At 41.0% G+C, this 22,889-nt stretch overlaps 1 protein-coding gene across 3 annotated transcripts in view; it reads left to right on the forward strand.

Annotated features, from left to right (window-relative positions):
* The window catches only part of XRN1 (5'-3' exoribonuclease 1), a 441,443-nt gene that overhangs the window by 214,586 nt on the left and 203,968 nt on the right, over window positions 1-22,889 (forward strand). For all 3 annotated transcript variants that reach the window (XM_053710017.1, XM_053710018.1, XM_053710019.1), the window contains exons 22-23: window positions 9,466-9,579; window positions 15,992-16,090. In XM_053710017.1, the coding sequence (XP_053565992.1) occupies window positions 9,466-9,579; window positions 15,992-16,090 (213 nt within the window). The remainder of the gene's footprint in view (window positions 1-9,465; window positions 9,580-15,991; window positions 16,091-22,889) is intronic.

Below are 22,889 nucleotides of genomic sequence, written 5' to 3' on the forward strand. Positions count from 1 at the left end.
CGCCTACCCCAGTCATTCTCTTTGCCGTTGTACAGGCAACATCTCCACGGAGATGGCTTAGAGTTTTTTAGTGTTTAACTGTAGTTTTTCATTATTCAATCAAGAGTTTGTTATTTTCAAATAGTGCTGGTACGTACTATTTACTCAGAAACAGAAAAGAGATGAAGAATTCTGTTTGTATGAGGAAAATGATTTTAGCAACCGTAACTAAAATCCATGGCTGTTCCACACAGGACTGTTGAGAGCATTAACTTCAGTTGGGGGAACAGTTTGCAGTCTTTGCTGCTTGAGGTATGACACATTCTAACAAGACGATGTAATGCTGGAAGCTGTCATTTTCCCTATGGGATCCGGTAAGCCATGTTTATTACGATTGTAAATAAGGGCTTCACAAGGGCTTATTTAGACTGTAGACATTTTTTGGGCTAAATCGATTGAATTAACACTTATTTAGCCTTGAGGCAATGATGCCCAAGATGATTCCTCAAGTGAGGGGAGTAAGCATGGTACTGCATCATTCCCTCCTTCGTCTACACGAGTCTTGCCCACTCAGGAGGCCCCTAGTACATCTAGCGCGCCAATACTCCTTACTATGCAACAATTAACGGCTGTAATGGATAATTCTGTCAAAAACATTTTAGCCAAAATGAACCCTGTTCAGCGTAAGCGTGGATGCTCTGTTTTAGTTACTGAAGAGCATGACGACGCTGATATTAATATCTCTGAAGGGCCCCTAACCCAATCTGAGGGGGCCAGGGAGGTTTTGTCTGAGGGAGAAATTACTGATTTAGGGAATATTTCTCAGCAGGCTGAATCTGATGTGATTACTTTTAAATTTAAATTGGAACATCTCCGCAAAAGAATGGGAAAGGCCCGGTATTCCTTTCGTCCCTCCCCCCATATTTAAAAAATTGTTTCCTATGGTCGACCCCAGAAAGGACTTATGGCAGTCAGTCCCCAAGGTCGAGGGAGCGGTTTCTACTTTAAACAAACGCACCACTATTCCCATAGAGGATAGTTGTGCTTTCAAAGATCCTATGGATAAAAAATTAGAAGGTTTGCTTAAAAAGATGTTTGTTCAGCAGGGTTACCTTCTACAACCCATTTCATGCATTGTCCCTGTCACTACAGCCGCATATTTCTGGTTTGATGAACTGATTAAGGTGCTCGATAGTGACTCGCCTCCTTATGAGGAGATTATGGACAGAGTCAATGCTCTCAAATTGGCTAATTCTTTCACTCTAGACGCCTCTTTGCAATTGGCTAAGTTAGCGGCTAAGAATTCTGGGTTTACTATTGTGGCGCGCAGAGCGCTTTGGTTGAAATCTTGGTCGGCTGATGCGTCTTCCAAGAACAAGCTACTAAACATTCCTTTCAAGGGGAAAACGCTGTTTGGTCCTGACTTGAAAGAGATTATCTCTGATATCACTGGGGGTAAGGGCCATGCCCTTCCTCAGGATCGGCCTTTCAAGGCAAAAAATAGACCTAATTTTCGTCCCTTTCGTAAAAACGGACCAGCCCAAGGTGCTACGTCCTCTAAGCAAGAAGGTAATACTTCTCAGGCCAAGCCAGCTTGGAGACCAATGCAAGGCTGGAACAAGGGAAAGCAGGCAAAGAAACCTGCCACTGCTACCAAGACAGCATGAAATATCGGCCCCCGATCCGGGACCGGATCTGGTGGGGGGCAGACTCTCTCTCTTCGCTCAGGCTTGGGCAAGAGATGTTCTGGATCCTTGGGCGCTAGAAATAGTCTCCCAGGGTTATCTTCTGGAATTCAAGGGACTTCCCCCAAGGGGAAGGTTCCACAGGTCTCAGTTGTCTTCAGACCACATAAAAAGACAGGCGTTCTTACTTTGCGTAGAAGACCTGTTAAAAATGGGAGTGATTCATCCTGTTCCATTGAGAGAACAAGGGATGGGGTTCTACTCCAATCTGTTCATAGTTCCCAAAAAAGAGGGAACATTCAGACCAATCCTAGATCTCAAGATCTTAAACAAATTTCTCAAGGTCCCATCTTTCAAGATGGAAACCATTCGAACTATCCTTCCTTCCATCCAGGAAGGTCAATTCATGACCACGGTGGATTTAAAGGATGCGTATCTACATATTCCTATCCACAAGGAACATCATCGGTTCCTAAGGTTTGCTTTCCTGGACAAACATTACCAGTTCGTGGCGCTTCCTTTCGGATTAGCCACTGCTCCAAGGATTTTCACAAAGGTACTAGGGTCCCTTCTAGCTGTGCTAAGACCAAGGGGCATTGCAGTAGTACCTTACCTGGACGACATTCTGATTCAAGCGTCGTCCCTCCCTCGAGCAAAGGCTCACACGGACATCGTCCTGGCCTTTCTCAGATCGCACGGCTGGAAAGTGAACGTGGAAAAGAGTTCTCTATCCCCGTCAACAAGGGTTCCCTTCTTGGGAACAATTATAGACTCCTCAGAAATGAGGATTTTTCTAACAGAGGCCAGAAAGACAAAGCTCCTGGACTCTTGTCGAATACTTCATTCCGTTCCTCTTCCTTCCGTAGCTCAGTGCATGGAAGTGATCGGGTTGATGGTAGCGGCAATGGACATAGTTCCTTTTGCGCGCATTCATCTAAGACCGTTACAACTGTGCATGCTCAGTCAGTGGAATGGGGACTATACAGACTTGTCTCCAAAGATACAAGTAAATCAGAGGACCAGAGACTCACTCCGTTGGTGGCTGTCCCTGGACAACCTGTCACGAGGGATGACATTCCACAGACCAGAGTGGGTCATTGTCACGACCGACGCCAGTCTGATGGGCTGGGGCGCGGTCTGGGGATCCCTGAAAGCTCAGGGTCTTTGGTCTCGGGAAGAATCTCTTCTACCGATAAATATTCTGGAACTGAGAGCGATATTCAATGCTCTCAAGGCTTGGCCTCAGCTAGCGAGGACCAAGTTCATACGGTTTCAATCAGACAACATGACGACTGTTGCGTACATCAACCATCAGGGGGGAACAAGGAGTTCCCTAGCGATGGAAGAAGTGACCAAGATCATTCTATGGGCGGAGTCTCACTCCTGCCACCTGTCTGCTATCCACATCCCGGGAGTGGAAAATTGGGAAGCGGATTTTCTGAGTCGTCAGACATTGCATCCGGGGGAGTGGGAACTCCATCCGGAAATCTTTGCCCAAGTCACTCAACTTTGGGGCATTCCAGACATGGATCTGATGGCCTCTCGTCAGAACTTCAAAGTTCCTTGCTACGGGTCCAGATCCAGGGATCCCAAGGCGGCTCTAGTGGATGCACTAGTAGCACCTTGGACCTTCAAACTAGCTTATGTGTTCCCGCCGTTTCCTCTCATCCCCAGGCTGGTAGCCAGGATCAATCAGGAGAGGGCGTCGGTGATCTTGATAGCTCCTGCGTGGCCACGCAGGACTTGGTATGCAGATCTGGTGAATATGTCATCGGCTCCACCTTGGAAGCTACCTTTGAGACGAGACCTTCTTGTTCAGGGTCCGTTCGAACATCCGAATCTGGTTTCACTCCAGCTGACTGCTTGGAGATTGAACGCTTGATTTTATCGAAGCGAGGTTTCTCAGATTCTGTTATCGATACTCTTGTTCAGGCCAGAAAGCCTGTAACTAGAAAGATTTACCATAAAATTTGGAAAAAATATATCTGTTGGTGTGAATCTAAAGGATTCCCTTGGGACAAGGTTAAGATTCCTAGAATTCTATCCTTCCTTCAAGAAGGATTGGAAAAAGGATTATCGGCAAGTTCCCTGAAGGGACAGATTTCTGCCTTGTCGGTGTTACTTCACAAAAAACTGGCAGCTGTGCCAGATGTTCAAGCCTTTGTTCAGGCTCTGGTTAGAATCAAGCCTGTTTACAAACCTTTGACTCCTCCTTGGAGTCTCAATTTAGTTCTTTCAGTTCTTCAGGGGGTTCCGTTTGAACCCTTACATTCCGTTGATATTAAGTTATTATCTTGGAAAGTTTTGTTTTTAGTTGCAATTTCTTCTGCTAGAAGAGTTTCAGAATTATCTGCTCTGCAGTGTTCTCCTCCTTATCTGGTGTTCCATGCAGATAAGGTGGTTTTACGTACTAAACCTGGTTTTCTTCCAAAAGTTGTTTCTAACAAAAACATTAACCAGGAGATTATCGTACCTTCTCTGTGTCCGAAACCAGTTTCAAAGAAGGAACGCTTGTTGCACAATTTGGATGTTGTTCGCGCTCTAAAATTCTATTTAGATGCTACAAAGGATTTTAGACAAACATCTTCCCTGTTTGTTGTTTATTCAGGTAAAAGGAGAGGTCAAAAAGCAACTTCTACCTCTCTCTCTTTTTGGATTAAAAGCATCATCAGATTGGCTTACGAGACTGCCGGACGGCAGCCTCCCGAAAGAATCACGGCTCATTCCACTAGGGCTGTGGCTTCCACATGGGCCTTCAAGAACGAGGCTTCTGTTGATCAGATATGTAGGGCAGCGACTTGGTCTTCACTGCACACTTTTACCAAATTTTACAAGTTTGATACTTTTGCTTCTTCTGAGGCTATTTTTGGGAGAAAGGTTTTGCAAGCCGTGGTGCCTTCCATTTAGGTGACCTGATTTGCTCCCTCCCTTCATCCGTGTCCTAAAGCTTTGGTATTGGTTCCCACAAGTAAGGATGACGCCGTGGACCGGACACACCTATGTTGGAGAAAACAGAATTTATGTTTACCTGATAAATTTCTTTCTCCAACGGTGTGTCCGGTCCACGGCCCGCCCTGGTTTTTTAATCAGGTCTGATAATTTATTTTCTTTAACTACAGTCACCACGGTACCATATGGTTTCTCCTATGCTATTATTCCTCCTTAACGTCGGTCGAATGACTGGGGTAGGCGGAGCCTAGGAGGGATCATGTGACCAGCTTTGCTGGGCTCTTTGCCATTTCCTGTTGGGGAAGAGAATATCCTACAAGTAAGGATGACGCCGTGGACCGGACACACCGTTGGAGAAAGAAATTTATCAGGTAAACATAAATTCTGTTTTCTATTACACTACCAGGTATAGCAAGACATATTATGAAATAGGTATGTAGAGTTGGAAAATCTATTGTTAAGGTCTATAAAGTGTTAATGGTTCAGCGGTTAAATGAAAGGTTAGTCGCCTCTGATAAATGAAAACCTGAGGGTTAAGTTTATAATAGACGTACCTATATGTGAAAATGGGTAGTGATATGGCTTGGAGGGATGGGGAGATCAGTGGACAGGAGCCACTTTTAGTTTGGGGGGGTGAGGGGGGAGGGCGGGCCAGTATAGTAGGAGTATATTATGAAAGCGAGGGTGACTCAAAATGTCATAGCTACATTACCAGAGGGAGAAGGATAAAATCGGTAAGTCAACATGATTAACATTATAGAAGAGTTCCGTTATAGGTGATGAACCAGATGTGTTTAAGGGGGAGCAGTAGTCATCTGGTATCAGTAATATGTATTAGGTAATGCTCTCCTTAATATGTAGCAACTGGGTTGTCTGAACACAGTAAGGACCTAGTAGCAAGTGTAATAAGAGAGATTATTATACTCTAGGGTCTCAGCTGTAAACCCATAAATATATCACTAAAAGCTCCAAGCAACCTAAACCTAGTTTATCAGTATCCTTCACGGATCTTTGGACCCCCCTATGTGAGATGTCCTGAATATAGATATGTAGACATCAGTCTGTCCTTGTCTATCAGCACTGTGATTATCTGAGAGAGTATATTGCCATGATAGCAGACTAAGTATTGTATTCAACTGGTTAAAGTACACCTATTCGGCCCTCGAATGTATACATAGATACCTATACACATAGGGGACAGCCTAGGAACTGCAAGCTTAGATATAGAGGCCTACTAATGATGTTGTATAATGCATATCTACTGTCCACTTTGGGCAGATACTGTGCTCCAGTAATCTGCTAATGTGGTTAGTGCAATATTAATAATTGCTACCATCTGGTATCTGAGAGCAGCAAAAGTTATATTATGGACCTGCTCACATACTGACGACCACACAAAATATATTAGACTTCTAGGTTGAAAGCTAATCAGGGTTGAATAGATAACATTACCAGTGGACTAGCTAAATAACCATTATCCATGGTCTATGGGCTAGGCAACACAGCTTGTACCTATTCAAGAATTTCAAACTATATGGTCATCATTTAAGTATGTACAGCAATTATGATGTAGGAGTATAGTCCTTTTTAAACTATACTGGAAGTAAAGTATTATATATAAGAGCATAACTCAAAAACAGTAAAAGGTGACCTAATCTACTATATATATGATTTTGGCGTGTATGATCAGCATTAGCGAGTAACATGGCAAAATCAAGCAGCATGTGACACCAATACAATATATAAACAGTGATGAACTTATGGGCTAATATGTATGCCAACTATAAAACGTGCCAGAAAGGAGACACTTCGGGATAGATCAAGTCTTTAACCCATTCCCGCAGCATGCAATTAATGGCAAACCTCTAGCTAGCTAGGAGTGAAACTACAGAAAGCTAAATGTATGAAGGTACATAAACCCAGGGTATAAGAGATCTCACATTGAATACATAAATGTATATGAACTCAAACGTGAGGTGACCTAGACTATGTCATAGGACGTTCCACCTCCAGATATAGTGGAGTATCAAAAGTAAGTTTATTGTTGATAAGAAGACACTATATACAGTGTGCCTATGAGGGCAGATAATTATTGAACAGACTCAATGCTCATCACATTCAACACCAGGTATAGCGAAGAGAGTGATAACCCAAAGTATCTGTTATATAAAATGCCAACCAGTTAGGTTTGCTGTGGCTGGAGTGTGAGGGAGTAGGGATTGACCTCAAAGGAAGCCTGGTTATAGGTTAAAAATGTTTAACTTGGCCTAAACATATAACCTGAAGGCTATAGTAGAGAAAGTTAGGGGTGCTTCAGATAGTGCTCCTCCAAAGTAACATCATAAACCTATAGTATTAAAACATGTATGACTGCCCTAGAAATTGCTTGATATGTAGAGCTTCTATTATAGAACATTGCAAAACTAATATTATCCATAAAAACATTAAACAAAGCACTACATATGGTTGCAAAAGACTGCTAGCTGATATAACATAGATAAGCAAACAAATTTTAACAAGGCTACAGTTCAGTTATCCAGGAATGTGTGTATATATTCTTGCATCCGATTTAGAAGTCATCATCGATGCATGCTTGCCAGAGGGAACGTGTGTTTGCAATCCTTAGATATAGGCTTGTATATGCAGTCAACAATAAAAATATGAAGTAATGTTTCTCCAGTCCTGGATGCAGCAGGACATGTCATTCCTATGCTTTGAGAGCTCTGTAGAGTTAAACTGGCAGCAGGTAAAATGTAATGAGGATTAGGATCAAGCTTGTTAGCTTCTCATTAAGATGTCTCATAAGTGGTAGTTGGGCTGTTAAAGTGACTATGTAACTCTGTGTACAGACTCAGTTGTAAAGCAACAAACAGTCTATCTGTGGCGTAGACACTCGATCCAGCCATGCTTATCGGTCAGATGACCTTTAAAACTAACCACCCGTATCAAAAGGGCCCTGCAATAGGTCAGAGCAATATATGGTGCCTCTTCTGTGGAAGACTTCTGTGAGGTCCGGTGGTCCGAAGATCCACTTTAACCTCAGGAATAGAGGCGCAAGAAGAGGGGTAGTGTGAGTACTGGTGAGCAAGATCTGCGAGACTAATATGGCGGGGTGCGCATATGATGTAATCTTTAGTCTCTCTGTATGTCCCCAAGAATTTACCCCGGCACTCACCTTACAGAAGTTGAGCATGTAAGTACTCCCTGTGAGATTTGTAGTAGGTCTATTTTTCTCCAACTCTATACAGATCGGCTGCCTCGGGTTCAGAGTGAAGTGCAAAGCTGCACTTAGCAGAGTAAGATCTGAGGAGATCTCTGGGGTCGGGAGGGTTGTAGTCCGAGAGTGAGCGCCAATAGGCTTCTCAAAAAAAGTAGATAGAGCGCCGCTGTCTTCGTCTGTGCTCTCACCATGAGGACAGAAGTGTTGCAGGTCATGGTCTTCCATTGGTTGGCCACCAGTCATGACAAGATCATCTCCCGGAGCATCTGGTGAGTTCTCTCGGTCAGAAAAGAGGCAACGGGCAAGAGAGGCAAACTGCGCATCCATGCGGAGCTCCAATGCAGCAAGCGCAGACCAGATTTGTGAATTCATCCTCTCCGGCATCTAAACAGTCGATATTGTCCCTAGTAGGTAAGTAACAAAGAGAAGACCAGAGTTTAGGTACTGATGGGTTACAATGTTGAGTTGTACTAATATCATCAGTAGAGATAGCGGGCCTTTCACTCTCTAAGGGATCGTGGCATCCATGACGCCATTGCTGTAATGGTGACCGCTCGTCTCTGCAATGTGTCGATTCTGTAGGCGGAATAAGAAGCTGGGTCACAGAGACTATATTGTCCTCTATGTTTTGCAGGGTATTTTCCGTCTTGATAAGCTTTAAGAGGTTAGGCTGCGATCTGTAAGTGATCCGGTTCTCGACAGGTCTGCTCAGCCCCACTCTCTCCAAAACTGCATGTCGTGTCCAGGTGATGCTCTCATGTAAGCTGTGAGTCTTAAGTCTAGTTAAGTTGTTTAAAACTTAAATTTTGGGGCTCTGTGGTAAGTTTTAATATATTGTAAGCAGGAGCTCTCAACACCTGCGTCTGCTCGGCTTCACAGTTGGCTCCGCCCCCCCAACTTGCGTGCATTTTATAAGGCCAAAATCACCAGGGTATGTAAACTTTTGATCAGGGTCATTTGGGTAGTTTCTGTTGTCATTATGATTTAAAAAGAGTAAACACAGTTGATTGATAATAAATGGCTTCAGCCAAACACTAACCATGAGTGAAAGAAAAGTTTTTGTGTTATCATTCATATTCTCTGAAAAATGGCCAAGCAATCATAAATTCTGCCAGGGTATGTAAACTTATCAGCACAACTGTGTGTGTGTATATATATATGTGTGTGTGTGTGTGTGTATATATATATATATCTCAGAAGAGAGAGAACAGCACTCCTGAGATAGAACAAAAGCTAGAATAACTATTTTTTCTCTGAATAGGCATAAAGTGCTAAAAGAGTATGCACCCTGAGTGGCTCTGAAAATGAACAAGTATGGAAGTTATTCTATCTTTTGTTCTGTCTCAGCTGAGTGTGTCTCTCTCTTTATTTATTTATTTTTATATATATATATATATATATATATATATATATATATATATATATATATATATATATATATATATATATATATATATATATATATATATATAGGTGTGTATGTATGTGTATATATATATATATATATATATATTTGTGTTATACGTACGCAGAAAGTGGTAAGTTAGTTTTTATTTTTTGCTTCTTAGGATCACATAAAATAATGTTATTATAAATCTATGCAATGTTGCCTATGTTGCTTTTTCTCATCAGGATATAACAGCGTTTGAGTCTGGTGTCTCTCATTTCAAAACCCTGAAGGAGCTGTTCTCTCCTGGAATTTCTGTTTTTATGTTGGGGACACCCTACTATGGATGCATGGGAGACGTACGTTTCAAGTAGTGCTGCTTAAATTTATGCTTATATCCACCTTAATTCTGTGTAATAATTGTTACAGAGTATGTTAATAATTATGTTTGTGTTCGTAAAAACTTTTGTAAGTTTATTTCTTTTCTACAATATCTCAATTTTAAACTATCCTTTGTGTCAGAACATGTTTGTCAATCTATATCTGAAATGAACCATACATCTGTTGCTTAGTTAACTAGCCTGAGAGGAAAACAGGCTAGAGGGAAGACACAAAGTAGAGAAACATAAGCAACCTGTTGAGATGCATAGAGATCTAGAAGTGAGACTGAGCAATGTTCTGAAAGAGAGAATGTGAACACTGCATGAACAAATGATGGTTAACCCCTCAGTATTTTGAAGTAACCTGTATCTAGCGGATGGCAGGTATAGGACAGTTACAGAACAAAGTCAAATATCTGATGCTACCATGAGATTATATATTAACAATTATTGTAGAGAGGAATTAGCTGTATATATAAAATATGTGACCCTTTGCATTAATTTGTTTTTTAATTGAACTTTAAAAAATCCCATATCTTTAAAGGTAAATTAAACACTTAAAGGGTCATAAAACCCATATTCTTTCATGATTTAGAAAGAGAATGCAATTTCCATCTTAATATGAAGAGAGTCAACGGCTTCATTCCTTACTTGTGGCAATACAGAACCTGGCCACCAGGAGGAGGCAGACACCCCAGCCAAAGGCTTAAATACCTCCTCCACTCCCCTCATCCCCCAGTCAGTCTTTGCCTTCCGTCACAGGAGGATGGCAGAGAAGTGTCAGAAGATTTGGAGTAGTCTCTTAGGGAGGGTAGTACCCCTCGGTATGGGACTGGAGTTTTAAGTAGTCTTGTCAGCTTCTGAGTGAGAGCATGGACGAAGGTTGAGGTTTGGAGATGCAGGGAGAGTCTTTATGCAAAACCATCTAGACTCCTATTAACAGCTCCTAAGCAATCAGTGTTGACAAGTTTCACTGCTTCTATCACTCAAGTCCATGTCAGGTGCGATGCTACAAGACTGTCAAACATGAAAGGCTTTGTCTCTGTTCCAAGGCGATGATTCCAGTAAGATCGTTTCATTTTAAAATCATATGATAACGCAAGAAGACAGGGTCACTGTGTGACTCCTTTTGTCTGTATGGAATCAAAGGTTAATATCTCCGGAAGGGGATTATTGAACGGGGGATTTATGCAATTTGTTTTATTATGTTTTATGCTGCGACATGTGTGAGATAAGGCTCAGGCAGATGTTGGAACATTCAGGTTTTACTTACGTTTTTGGATATCTGTGCGGCCTGTTAGCTTTGGCGTGCTTATTCCAGAAGCAGGGGCGGTCCTACATGGCACACCATGTGACCGGGTGTGGTCTCATTGATTTCCTTTTTCCGTATCATGCGGTTTACAGGAGACAAAGCGGTTTCTCTGTGGGGCCTGGGTTATAGGAGGTGGTGAGTGCCCCCAGCCATTGGGGGGTATAAAGGTGCCATTTATCATTTTCTATAGTCTATCTTGAAAGCGTTAGCTATGGAGGACTCTGATATGGTAGAGGGTACTCCCTCTTTACCAAAATCTAATACCTGTTTTTATTTTGAGAAGGCTACGGAATACCCGCCTGCTCAATTATGTTCCACATGCCTTGATAAAGTACTTACATCTAAGAAAACCAAGATGTTTAGTACCACCGAGCCGTCCACCTCTGAGGAGTCACCGTCCCGTGAGGTGCGTTCCCTGCATTCATCTCCTATTACACATGCAGCTTCCCATTGCACTGCTAATCCTCCTTCGGGAGGGGCTCTCTTACCGATAGACTTTGCTGACCAACTACAAACGGCAGTGTCTGCAGCCTTCAGTGCTTTACCTTGCCCTGCTAAGCGCAAGCGAAAGGTCATATATTGCTATCCTTCCCAGGGGTCCTCTACCAATTTGTTGGATTTATCTGATACTAGATTATCCGCTGATGACGCCTCTGATACTTCAGAGGATGCTCTTTCTGGGTCGGAATCTGCTGCCTCTAAACCTCCGGCTGCAGAGGAACCAGACTTTAGATTTAGGATCGAGTACTTATGCTTTCTGTTAAAGGAAGTGTTGGCTACGTTAGAGGTTCCAGAACCTAAATTACCAGAGGAACCTTCTATTCCTAAGCTTCATAAGGTTTATGAGGACAGGGTGGTGCCACAGACTTTCCCGGTTCCCGAAAAGATGGCAAATATTATTAAGAATTAATGGGAGAGACTTGGCTCTTCTTTTTCCCCTTCTTCTTCCTTTAAGAAATTGTTCCTGGTTCCGGACTCTCAATTAGAGTTGTGGGGTTCCATCCCTAAGGTGGGTGGAGCTATCTCCACGCTCGCTAAGCACATTACTATCCCGCTTGAGGATAGTTTGTCGTTTAAGGAGCCCATGGGTAAGAAGCTAGAAACTCTATTAAGGAAGATGTTTCAGCACACAGGGTATTTGCTTCAACCTGCAGCGGCGGTTGATGCGGTGGCTGGAGCCGCTACTTATTTGTGCGACTATCGGAAATGATAGAGGTGGAAACTCCCCTTGAGGAGATCCAGGAAAGAATTAAGGCCTTTAGGGTAGCTATTTTTTTTTATCTGTGATGCAAATATGCAGATCATTCGCCTGAATGCCAAGACATCAGATTTTTCTGTTCTAGCCCGTAGAACATGACTTCAAAATCTAGACTACTTTCCCTTCCGTTTAAGGGGAAGATTCTTTTCGGTCCAGGCCTGGACTCAATCATATCCACGGTCACTGGGGGCAAAGGTGCCTTTCTACCGCAGGATAAGAAGAATAAATCTAAAGGACAAGGTCCTAATTTTCGTCCCTTTCATTTGGATAAATCCCAACGCCAGCAGCCCTCCGTGAAGCCTGAACAGTCCAAGTGAACTTGGAAACCATCTCAATCTTGGAATAAATCCAAGCAGAACAAGAAAACAAAATCTGCATGAAGGGGCGGCCCCCGATCCGACGATGGATCGTGTTGGGGGCAGACTATCTCTCTTTGTGGAGGCTTGGTGACGTGCAAGACCCTTGGGTTCTGGAGGTCATCACTCAGGGTTACAGGATAGGCTTCAAATCTCATCCACCCAGGGGCAGATTCCTCTTATCAAACCTGTCTTCAAGACCAGAAAAACAAGAAGATTTTCTATGGTGCGTGAGCGATCTCTTCTCTCTGGGAGTAATTGTGCCGGTACCTCTAGCAGAGAAAGGTCTGGGGTACTACTCAAACCTTTTTGTGGTCCAAAAGAAGGAGGATATGTTTCGCCGGATTCTGGACCTAAAGTGCTTAAACAAGTTCCTGTTGGTCCCATCGTTCAAGATGGAGACGATAAGGTCCATTCTGCTCTTAGTTCAAGAGGGACAGTTCATGACTACGATAGACTTGAAGGATGCTTACCTTCATGTTCCAATACACAAGGATCACTTCAAGTTCTTAAGATTCACGTTTCTGGACCAACACTTCCAGTTTGTTACTCTTCCATTTGGTCTAGCTACTGCCCCAAGAGTCTTTATAAAAGTTCTGGGGGCTCTGCTCGCGGTAGCGAGATCAAGAGGTATTGCAGTAGCACCATATTTGGACGACATCCTGGTTCAGGCTCTGTCCTGTCGGCTGACAGAGGATCATTCAAGAGCTCATCTACTTCTTCTTAGATCTCATGGATGGAAGATAAACTTGGAAAAGAGTTCTCTGGTTCCCAGTACCAGGGTGTAATTCCTGGGTACAATAATAGATAACATATCCATGAGGATATTTCTTACAGACTAGAGACGTTGTAAGATTACTTCCTATTCTCTTGCCCTCCAGACCTCCTTAAGTCCCTCTGTGGCCCGGTATATGGAGGTAATTGGGCTCATGGTGTCTAGCATAGATATCATCCCATTCGCCAGATTCCAACTCAGACCTCTTCAGCTGTCCATCCTGAGGCAGTGGAACGGTGACCACTCAGATCTGTCACAACATATTTCTCTGGACAACCGGTCGAGAGAATCACTCTCTTGGTGGCTCTGTCCAGATCGCCTGTCCCAAGGGACAGCCTTCTTGAGACCATCCTGGGAGATTGTGACTACGGACGCAAGTCTATCAGGATGGGGAGCTGTTTGGGGTGCCAGGGAGTCACAGGGCCGGTGGACTCTAGAGTAATCTCTCCTCTCGATCAACATTTTGGAACTTTGAGCGATCTTCAATGCTCCGAAGGCTTGGCCTCTTCTGGGTTTGTCCCAGTCTATCAGATTTTAATCAGACAACATAACCTCAGTGGCTTACATCAACCATCAGGGGGGAACGAGGAGCTCCCTAGCAATGAGGGAAGTATCTCGGATTCTGGAATGGGCGGAGGCCAACAACTGCTCGCTGTCAGCGATCCACATTATGGGTGTAGACAACTGGGAGGCGGATTTCCTCAGCAGACAATCCTTTCACCCGGGGGAATGGTCTCTCCATCCCGAGGTGTTTGTGGAGATTTACAACAGTTGAGGGATGCCGGAGATAGATCTCATGGCGTCCCGGCTCAATTCCAAGCTGCCCAGATACGGGTCGCGGTCCAGGGATCCTCAGGCGGAGCTAATAGATGCATTAGCATACCTTGGTGGTTCAATCTGGTTTACATTTTCCCACTGCTACCACTTCTCCCTCGGGTAGTGGCCCGCATCAAGCAGGAGCAAGCTTCGGCAATACTAATTGCTCCATCGTGGCAACGAAGGATGTGGTTCGCGGACCTGGTGGGAATGTAGTCATCCCCACGCTTAAAATTGTTGCTAAATTTGAACAGACTTCTGTGAACACGATTATACACTTGACACGCTAGCAGGGAAGTGCTACATTGGAACCACAGTAAATACCAAAGGCAAAATTAACTCAGTGAATTAATCTTTGTATCAATTTGTCATCAATTTCGCATTTGTATCAAGTTTTTTACAATTAATTTAAACTAACGTTTGAACTAGTATATTGTATATGCATTATGTATGATTAGTTTTTTGTTTTATTAAATTAGTTATTTATGATAGGACACCGGTGTCTTTTAGCGAATTCTATTGCCATTTAGTTTATTCTATGTAATACATTTTAACAGTGAATACAATTGTGATTATTTATTTATTGCAAGAAATTTCTTCCTTGTTGGACATTGTTATATATATTGGATGGTAAATGTTTGGCAGACTAAGGAATTGAACTGATAATCTACACTCTTATTACTAATTTTGAGCGGATTGCCCTTTGGGCGCCCCCCACATTCATTTTCTTTTGTTGGTAATTTGTAGGGTGGCTACCTGGTCCTCCTTATATACTTGTTTAAAGTTTTACAAATTTGACGTTTTTTCTTCGGCTGAAGCCGCTTTTGGGAGAAAGGGTTTTGCAGACTGTGGTGCCCTCAGAATAGCGTCCGCCTCTCTTTTACCCTCCCATTTTCATTCAGTGTCCTTTAGAGTTTAGGTATATGTTTCCCACAAGTAAGGAATGAAGCCGTGGACTCTCCTCATATTAAGATGGAAAACATAAATTATGCTTACCTGATAATTTCATTTCCATCTGTATGAGGAGAGTCCACGGCCCCTGTCCGTTTTCTAAGTTGGGCGGGCTACAAATTTTTTTTGTTCTTCGCGCTCCATTTATACCCTGATATTTCTCCTACTGTTCCTTGTTCCCTCGGCAGAATAACTGGGGGATGAGGGGAGTGGGGGAGGTATAATAAGCCTTTGGCTGGGGTGTCTTTGCCTCCTCCTGGTGGCCAGGTTCTGTATTCCCACAAATAAGGAATGAAGTCGTGGACTCTCCTCATACAGATGGAAACGAAATTATTAGGTAAGCATAATTTGTTTTTAAACAACTTTCTAGTTTACTTCTATTATCTAATTTGCTTCATTCTCTTGATATCCTTTGCCAAAAAAGCATATCTAGATATGCTCAGTAGCGGCTGATTGGTGGATACACATAGATGCCTTGTGTGATTGGCTCACCCATGTGCATTGCTATTTCTTCAACAAAGGATATCTAAAGAATGAAGCAAATTAGATAATAGACGTAAATTGGAATGTTGTTTAAAATTGTATTCTGTACCTGAATCATGAAAGAAAAATGTTGGGTTTAGTGTTCCTTTTAATACATTTTATAAGCATAGTATTGAGGTTATTCCCCACCTCCCTCTAGTCATGGGTGCCGCCATGTTGAAATCTGTTTTTTGCTGCAGCAACTCTCCTTCAGATACCTGCAGTGTAACCTAGGTTAAAAAATAGAAGCGCCCATGATTAGTGGGAGTTGCATGAAATGTTTTGTGTCCCTCTAAATTGAGTAATGTAAGCTGTATTTGAAACACGATTTAAGTAAAATGTGATTTAATTTTTAAAGTTGTGTACAATATATGTGCTTAAAATAATGCTCTTGCTTCTAGGTCCAAGACTCCTCTGATGTTCTCAATGAGAACAGAATCCGTGTGCTTTTTAACATTCCTTGTGAGCCACAGTTAGATGCCTTAATACAGAACCAGCATGTAAGTTTTATGATCTGTTTCAAATCTATTTTACTGAAAGGTTTTCTGAGGGATAAGAGTATTTAGTTTAAATGGCCTGATTGTGAAATGATTGTGACCATGCCAAAATGTCTTGTACATACTCATTTGATGTCTGCAAAATTGTTTAGAATAACTGAAAATGTTGTTTGTGCTAGATTAGCAGTCTCTTTTGAAACCCCAATGATGTTTTTTCAAAGCGATTGAGTATTTAAAAAGCAGGATGGAGCGAGTGCACCTTTGAAACTAATTAGATATTAGTGAGCAAAATAATTTTTGAGTGGTTAAAAATAGGCTCTACAACCCTTCTAAGTGATAACAATTCCTCCAAATTGTTATCGATGTAAAAGTTAGAACGGACAAGTGAAGGGGAGCTAAGTTTCCATTAATTGGAAAATAATTGAAAAATAATAGCAAAGTGCTTTTAATCGTGTTGCAGCGTGGTAGGTGAATAGATATCAAAAACATAAAATTTTTAAAATTTATATGTGTTAACTAGTTTGTGTGATGATAAGATGATATGATTGTGGAAATCAATATAAATAATAAAAAGAAAAAGAAAACTGAGGTATTGTACAAGATGTGACAATTTTTATATATTGAACAAATGTAGCGAATACAAGTTGTAACAAATACAAGTAGGATAGGAACAAATACAATATGTTTTATATTTATAAATATAATACAATCTGGTATATATTTAAAAATATGCAGATTAAAAAGGGGCAAATTAAAAAGACATTAAATACATATTTGCACAATATATATGTTGTATGTGTATCGCACTGCAGTGGATAAAAAAATGTCTTGTAAAATTGTATAAAACAACCCAAGATAGGGTAGTTTTGATAAGAGCGGTTGATTGTTAAAAGAGTGCCTTATAACACCTTGAAAAAGTACCTTAGAAAGTAGTGGTTCTCCAAACTACTTAGTTGTTTAGTGGGATCCGTTGGAAGACATTCATATGGATAAGCTATTAGTAATAGCTAAAAGGGAACTTTTGTGGATGGCGGTTGTCTCAATACTATTTATCAGTATGGACTCCGGTCTGATAGCAGGTATCTGTTTCCAAATGGAGAAAAAGGTTTTCTTTGTTTAGGGTCCTATGGAATTTCCTGGAAATTGCAGTGTCCCAATACTCTCTGTCAGTATGGACTTATTGTTCGCAAGTGAAGGAGAAATTTCTTGGAAATTGCGGTGTCCCAATACTCTCTGTCAGTATGGACTTTTGGATCCTTAGCTGAACCAGTGTGTAGCAGCAGTTGGATTTCTTGGGATCCGTTTGGCGGCAAAAAAGAGTTCAAAGTTTAGAGTACCGGCTTTTTTCAAAGTGACCGGCTTTTTCAAAAGAAACAGCTTTTTCCAAATAACCGGCTTTTTCAAATCGCTCGGCTATATATCTTTAGATACCGACTGAGTTGAGGTTAAGTATTAGTCGGTCCTTGTGCATTATAATGCAGTGTTTCAGAGTGTAGGCAGCTCTTTTTTGCCGCCAAACGGATCCCAAGAAATCCAACTGCTGCTACACACTGGTTCAGCTAAGGATCCAAAAGTCCATACAGACAGAGAGTATTGGGACACCGCAATTTCCAAGAAATGTCTCCTTCACTTGCGAACAATAAGTCCATACTGACAGAGAGTATTGGGACACCGCAATTTCCAGGAAATTCTATAGGACCCTAAACAAAGAAAACCTTTTTCTCCATTTGGAACCAGATACCTGCTATCAGACCGGAGTCCATACTGATAAATAGTATTGAGACAACCGCCATCCACAAAAGTTCCCTTTTAGCTATTACTAATAGCTTATCCATATGAATGTCTTCCAACGGATCCCACTAAACAACTAAGTAGTTTGGAGAACCACTACTTTCTAAGGTACTTTTTCAAGGTGTTATAAGGCACTCTTTTAACAATCAACCGCTCTTATCAAAACTACCCTATCTTGGGTTGTTTTATACAATTTTACAAGACATTTTTTTATCTATTTTTATCCACTGCAGTGCGATACACATACAACATATATATTGTGCAAATATGTATTTAATGTCTTTTTAATTTGCCCCTTTTTAATCTGCATATTTTTAAATATATACCAGATTGTATTATATTTATAAATATAAAACATATTGTATTTGTTCCTATCCTACTTGTATTTGTTACAACTTGTATTCGCTACATTTGTTCAATATATAAAAATTGTCACATCTTGTACAATACCTCAGTTTTCTTTTTCTTTTTATTATTTATATTGATTTCCACAATCATATCATCTTATCACACAAACTAGTTAACACATATAAATTTTAAAAATTTTATGTTTTTGATATCTATTCACCTACCACGCTGCAACACGATTAAAAGCACTTTGCTATTATTTTTCAATTATTTTCCAATTAATTGAAACTTAGCTCCCCTTCACTTGTCCGTTCAAAGCGATTGAGATAAATAATATTTTTGGTTTAAAAAGTTCAGTCTCTTGTCTATAAAATGTTTACTTTAAAGAACCACTAAAGTCACAATTAAACCTTTTCGGGATTCATATAGAGCACACAATTGTGAACAGATTTCCAATTACCTTCTATTATCACATTTTTTTTTTGTATGCACACATTTTTTTTTGTATGCACACATTTTTTTTTTGTATGCACACATTTTTTTTTTGTATGCACACATTTCTTTCATGTAATTAGCAAGAGTCCATGAGCTAGTGACGTATGGGATATACATTCCTACCAGGAGGGGCAAAGTTTCCCAAACCTCAAAATGCCTATAAATACACCCCTCACCACACCCACAATTCAGTTTTACAAACTTTGCCTCCGATGGAGGTGGTGAAGTAAGTTTGTGCTAGATTCTACGTTGATATGCACTCCGCAGCAAGTTGGAGCCCGGTTTTCCTCTCAGCGTGCAGTGAATGTCTGAGGGATGTGAAGAGAGTATTGCCTATTTGAATGCAGTGATCTCCTTCTACGGGGTCTATTTCATAGGTTCTCTGTTATCGGTCGTAGAGATTCATCTCTTACCTCCCTTTTCAGATCGACGATATACTCTTATTTATACCATTACCTCTGCTGATTCTCGTTTCAGTACTGGTTTGGCTATCTGCTATATGTAGATGAGTGTCCTGGGGTAAGTAAGTCTTATTTTTTGTGACACTCCAAGCTATGGTTGGGCACTTTGTTTATAAAGTTCTAAATATATGTATTCAAACATTTATTTGCCTTGACTCAGAGGGGCCCATTTATCAAAGGGCTTGCGGACCTGATCCGACACTGCGGATCAGGTCCGCAAGACCTCGCTAAATGCGGAGAGCAATACGCTCTCCACATTTAACATTGCAACGCCGCCCCCTGCTGACTCGCGGCCAATCGGCCGCCAGCAGGGAGCTGTCAATCAACCCGATCGTATTCGATCGGGTTGATTTCCGGCGGTTCCTGTCCGCCTGCTCAGAGCAGGCGGACAGGGTTATGAAGCAGCGGTCTTTAGACCGCTGCTTCATAACTTGTGTTTCTGGCGAGTCTGAAGACTCGCCAGAAACACGGCCCTTCAAGCTCCATACGGAGCTTGATAAATGGGCCTGAGAATGTTCAACTTTCCTTATTTTCAGACAGTCAGTTTCATATTTGGGATAATGCATTTTGATTTAACCATTTTTCTTACCTTAAAATTTGACTTTTTCCCTGTGGGCTGTTAGGCTCGCGGGGGCTGAAAATGCTTCATTTTATTGCGTCATTCTTGGCGCGGACTTTTTTGGCGCAAAAATTCTATTTCCGTTTCCGGCGTCATACGTGTCGCCGGAAGTTGCGTCATTTTTTTGACGTTATTTTGCGCCAAGAATGTCGGCGTTCCGGATGTGGCGTCATTTTTGGCGCCAAAAAGCATTTAGGCGCCAAATAATGTGGGCGTCTTATTTGGCGCGAAAAAATATGGGCGTCGCTTTTGTCTCCACATTATTTAAGTCTCATTTTTTATTGCTTCTGGTTGCTAGAAGCTTGTTCTTTGGCATTTTTTCCCATTCCTGAAACTGTCATTTAAGGAATTTGATCAATTTTGCTTTATATATATGTTGTTTTTTCTCTTACATATTGCAAGATGTCTCACGTTGCATCTGAGTCAGAAGATACTACAGGAAAATCGCTGTCAAGTGCTGAATCTACCAAAGCTAAGTGTATCTGCTGTAAACTTTTGGTAGCTATTCCTCCAGCTGTTGTTTGTATTGATTGTCATGACAAACTTGTTAAAGCAGATAATATTTCCTTTAGTAAAGTACCATTGCCTGTTGCAGTTCCTTCAACATCTAAGGTGCAGAATGTTCCTGATAATATAAGAGATTTTGTTTCTGAATCCATAAAGAAGGCTATGTCTGTTATTTCTCCTTCTAGTAAACGTAAAAAATCTTTTAAAACTTCTCTCCCTACAGATGAATTTTTAAATGAACATCATCATTCTGATTCTGATGATTCCTCTGGTTCAGAGGATTCTGTCTCAGAGGTTGATGCTGATAGATCTTCATATTTATTTAAAATGGAATTTATTCGTTCTTTACTTAAAGAAGTACTAATTGCTTTAGAAATAGAGGATTCTGGTCCTCTTGATACTAATTCTAAACGTTTAGATAAGGTATTTAAAGCTCCTGTGGTTATTCCAGAAGTTTTTCCTGTTCCTAATGCTATTTCTGCAGTAATTTCCAAAGAATGGGATAATTTGGGTAATTCATTTACTCCTTCTAAACGTTTTAAGCAATTATATCCTGTGCCGTCTGACAGATTAGAATTTTGGGACAAGATCCCTAAAGTTGATGGGGCTATTTCTACCCTTGCTAATTTAAAGGTATGGAGATTGAACGCTTGATTCTTGGTCAAAGAGGTTTCTCTGACTCTGTGATTAATACTATGTTACAGGCTCGTAAATCTGTATCTCGTGAGATATATTATAGAGTCTGGAAGACTTATATTTCTTGGTGTCTTTCTCATCATTTTTCCTGGCATTCTTTTAGAATACCGAGAATTTTACAATTTCTTCAGGATGGTTTAGATAAGGGTTTGTCCGCAAGTTCTTTGAAAGGACAAATCTCTGCTCTTTCTGTTCTTTTTCACAGAAAGATTGCTATTCTTCCTGATATTCATTGTTTTGTACAAGCTTTGGTTCGTATAAAACCTGTCATTAAGTCAATTTCTCCTCCTTGGAGTTTGAATTTGGTTCTGGGGGCTCTTCAAGCTCCTCCGTTTGAACCTATGCATTCATTGGACATTAAATTACTTTCTTGGAAAGTTTTGTTCCTTTTGGCCATCTCTTCTGCCAGAAGAGTTTCTGAATTATCTGCTCTTTCTTGTGAGTCTCCTTTTCTGATTTTTCATCAGGATAAGGCGGTGTTGCGAACTTCTTTTGAATTTTTACCTAAAGTTGTGAATTCCAACAACATTAGTAGAGAAATTGTGGTTCCTTCATTATGTCCTAATCCTAAGAATTCTAAGGAGAAATCGTTGCATTCTTTGGATGTTGTTAGAGCTTTGAAATATTATGTTGAAGCTACGAAATCTTTCCGTAATACTTCTAGTCTATTTGTTATCTTTTCCGGTTCTAGAAAAGGCCAGAAAGCTTCTGCCATTTCTTTGGCATCTTGGTTGAAATCTTTAATTCATCTTGCCTATGTTGAGTCGGGTAAAACTCCGCCTCAGAGAATTACAGCTCATTCTACTAGGTCAGTTTCTACTTCCTGGGCGTTTAGGAATGAAGCTTCGGTTGACCAGATCTGCAAAGCAGCAACTTGGTCCTCTTTGCATACTTTTACTAAATTCTACCATTTTGATGTATTTTCTTCTTCTGAAGCAGTTTTTGGTAGAAAAGTACTTCAGGCAGCGGTTTCAGTTTGAATCTTCTGCTTATGTTTTTCGTTAAACTTTATTTTGGGTGTGGATTATTTTCAGCAGGAATTGGCTGTCTTTATTTTATCCCTCCCTCTCTAGTGACTCTTGTGTGGAAAGATCCACATCTTGGGTAGTCATTATCCCATACGTCACTAGCTCATGGACTCTTGCTAATTACATGAAAGAAAACATAATTTATGTAAGAACTTACCTGATAAATTCATTTCTTTCATATTAGCAAGAGTCCATGAGGCCCGCCCTTATTTTGTGGTGGTTATGATTTTGTATAAAGCACAATTATTCCAATTCCTTATTTTATATGCTTTCGCACTTTATCACCCCACTTCTTGGCTATTCGTTAAACTGAATTGTGGGTGTGGTGAGGGGTGTATTTATAGGCATTTTGAGGTTTGGGAAACTTTGCCCCTCCTGGTAGGAATGTATATCCCATACGTCACTAGCTCATGGACTCTTGCTAATATGAAAGAAATGAATTTATCAGGTAAGTTCTTACATAAATTATGTTTTCTTTCATGTAATTAGCAAGAGTCCATGAGCTAGTGACGTATGGGATATACATTCCTACCAGGAGGGGCAAAGTTTTCCAAACCTCAAAATGCCTATAAATACACCCCTCACTACACCCACAAATCAGTTTTACAAACTTTGCCTCCTATGGAGGTGGTGAAGTAAGTTTGTGCTAGATTCTACGTTGATATGCGCTCCGCAGCAGGTTGGAGCCCGGTTTTCCTCTCAGCGTGCAGTGAATGTCAGAGGGATGTGAAGAGAGTATTGCCTGTTTGAATTCAATGATCTCCTTCTACGGGGTCTATTTCATAGGTTCTCTGTTATCGATCGTGGAGATTCATCTCTTACCTCCCTTTTCAGATCGACGATATACTCTTATATAT

This window comes from Bombina bombina, chromosome 4, assembly GCF_027579735.1.
Source record: "Bombina bombina isolate aBomBom1 chromosome 4, aBomBom1.pri, whole genome shotgun sequence".
NCBI lineage: Eukaryota > Metazoa > Chordata > Amphibia > Anura > Bombinatoridae > Bombina > Bombina bombina.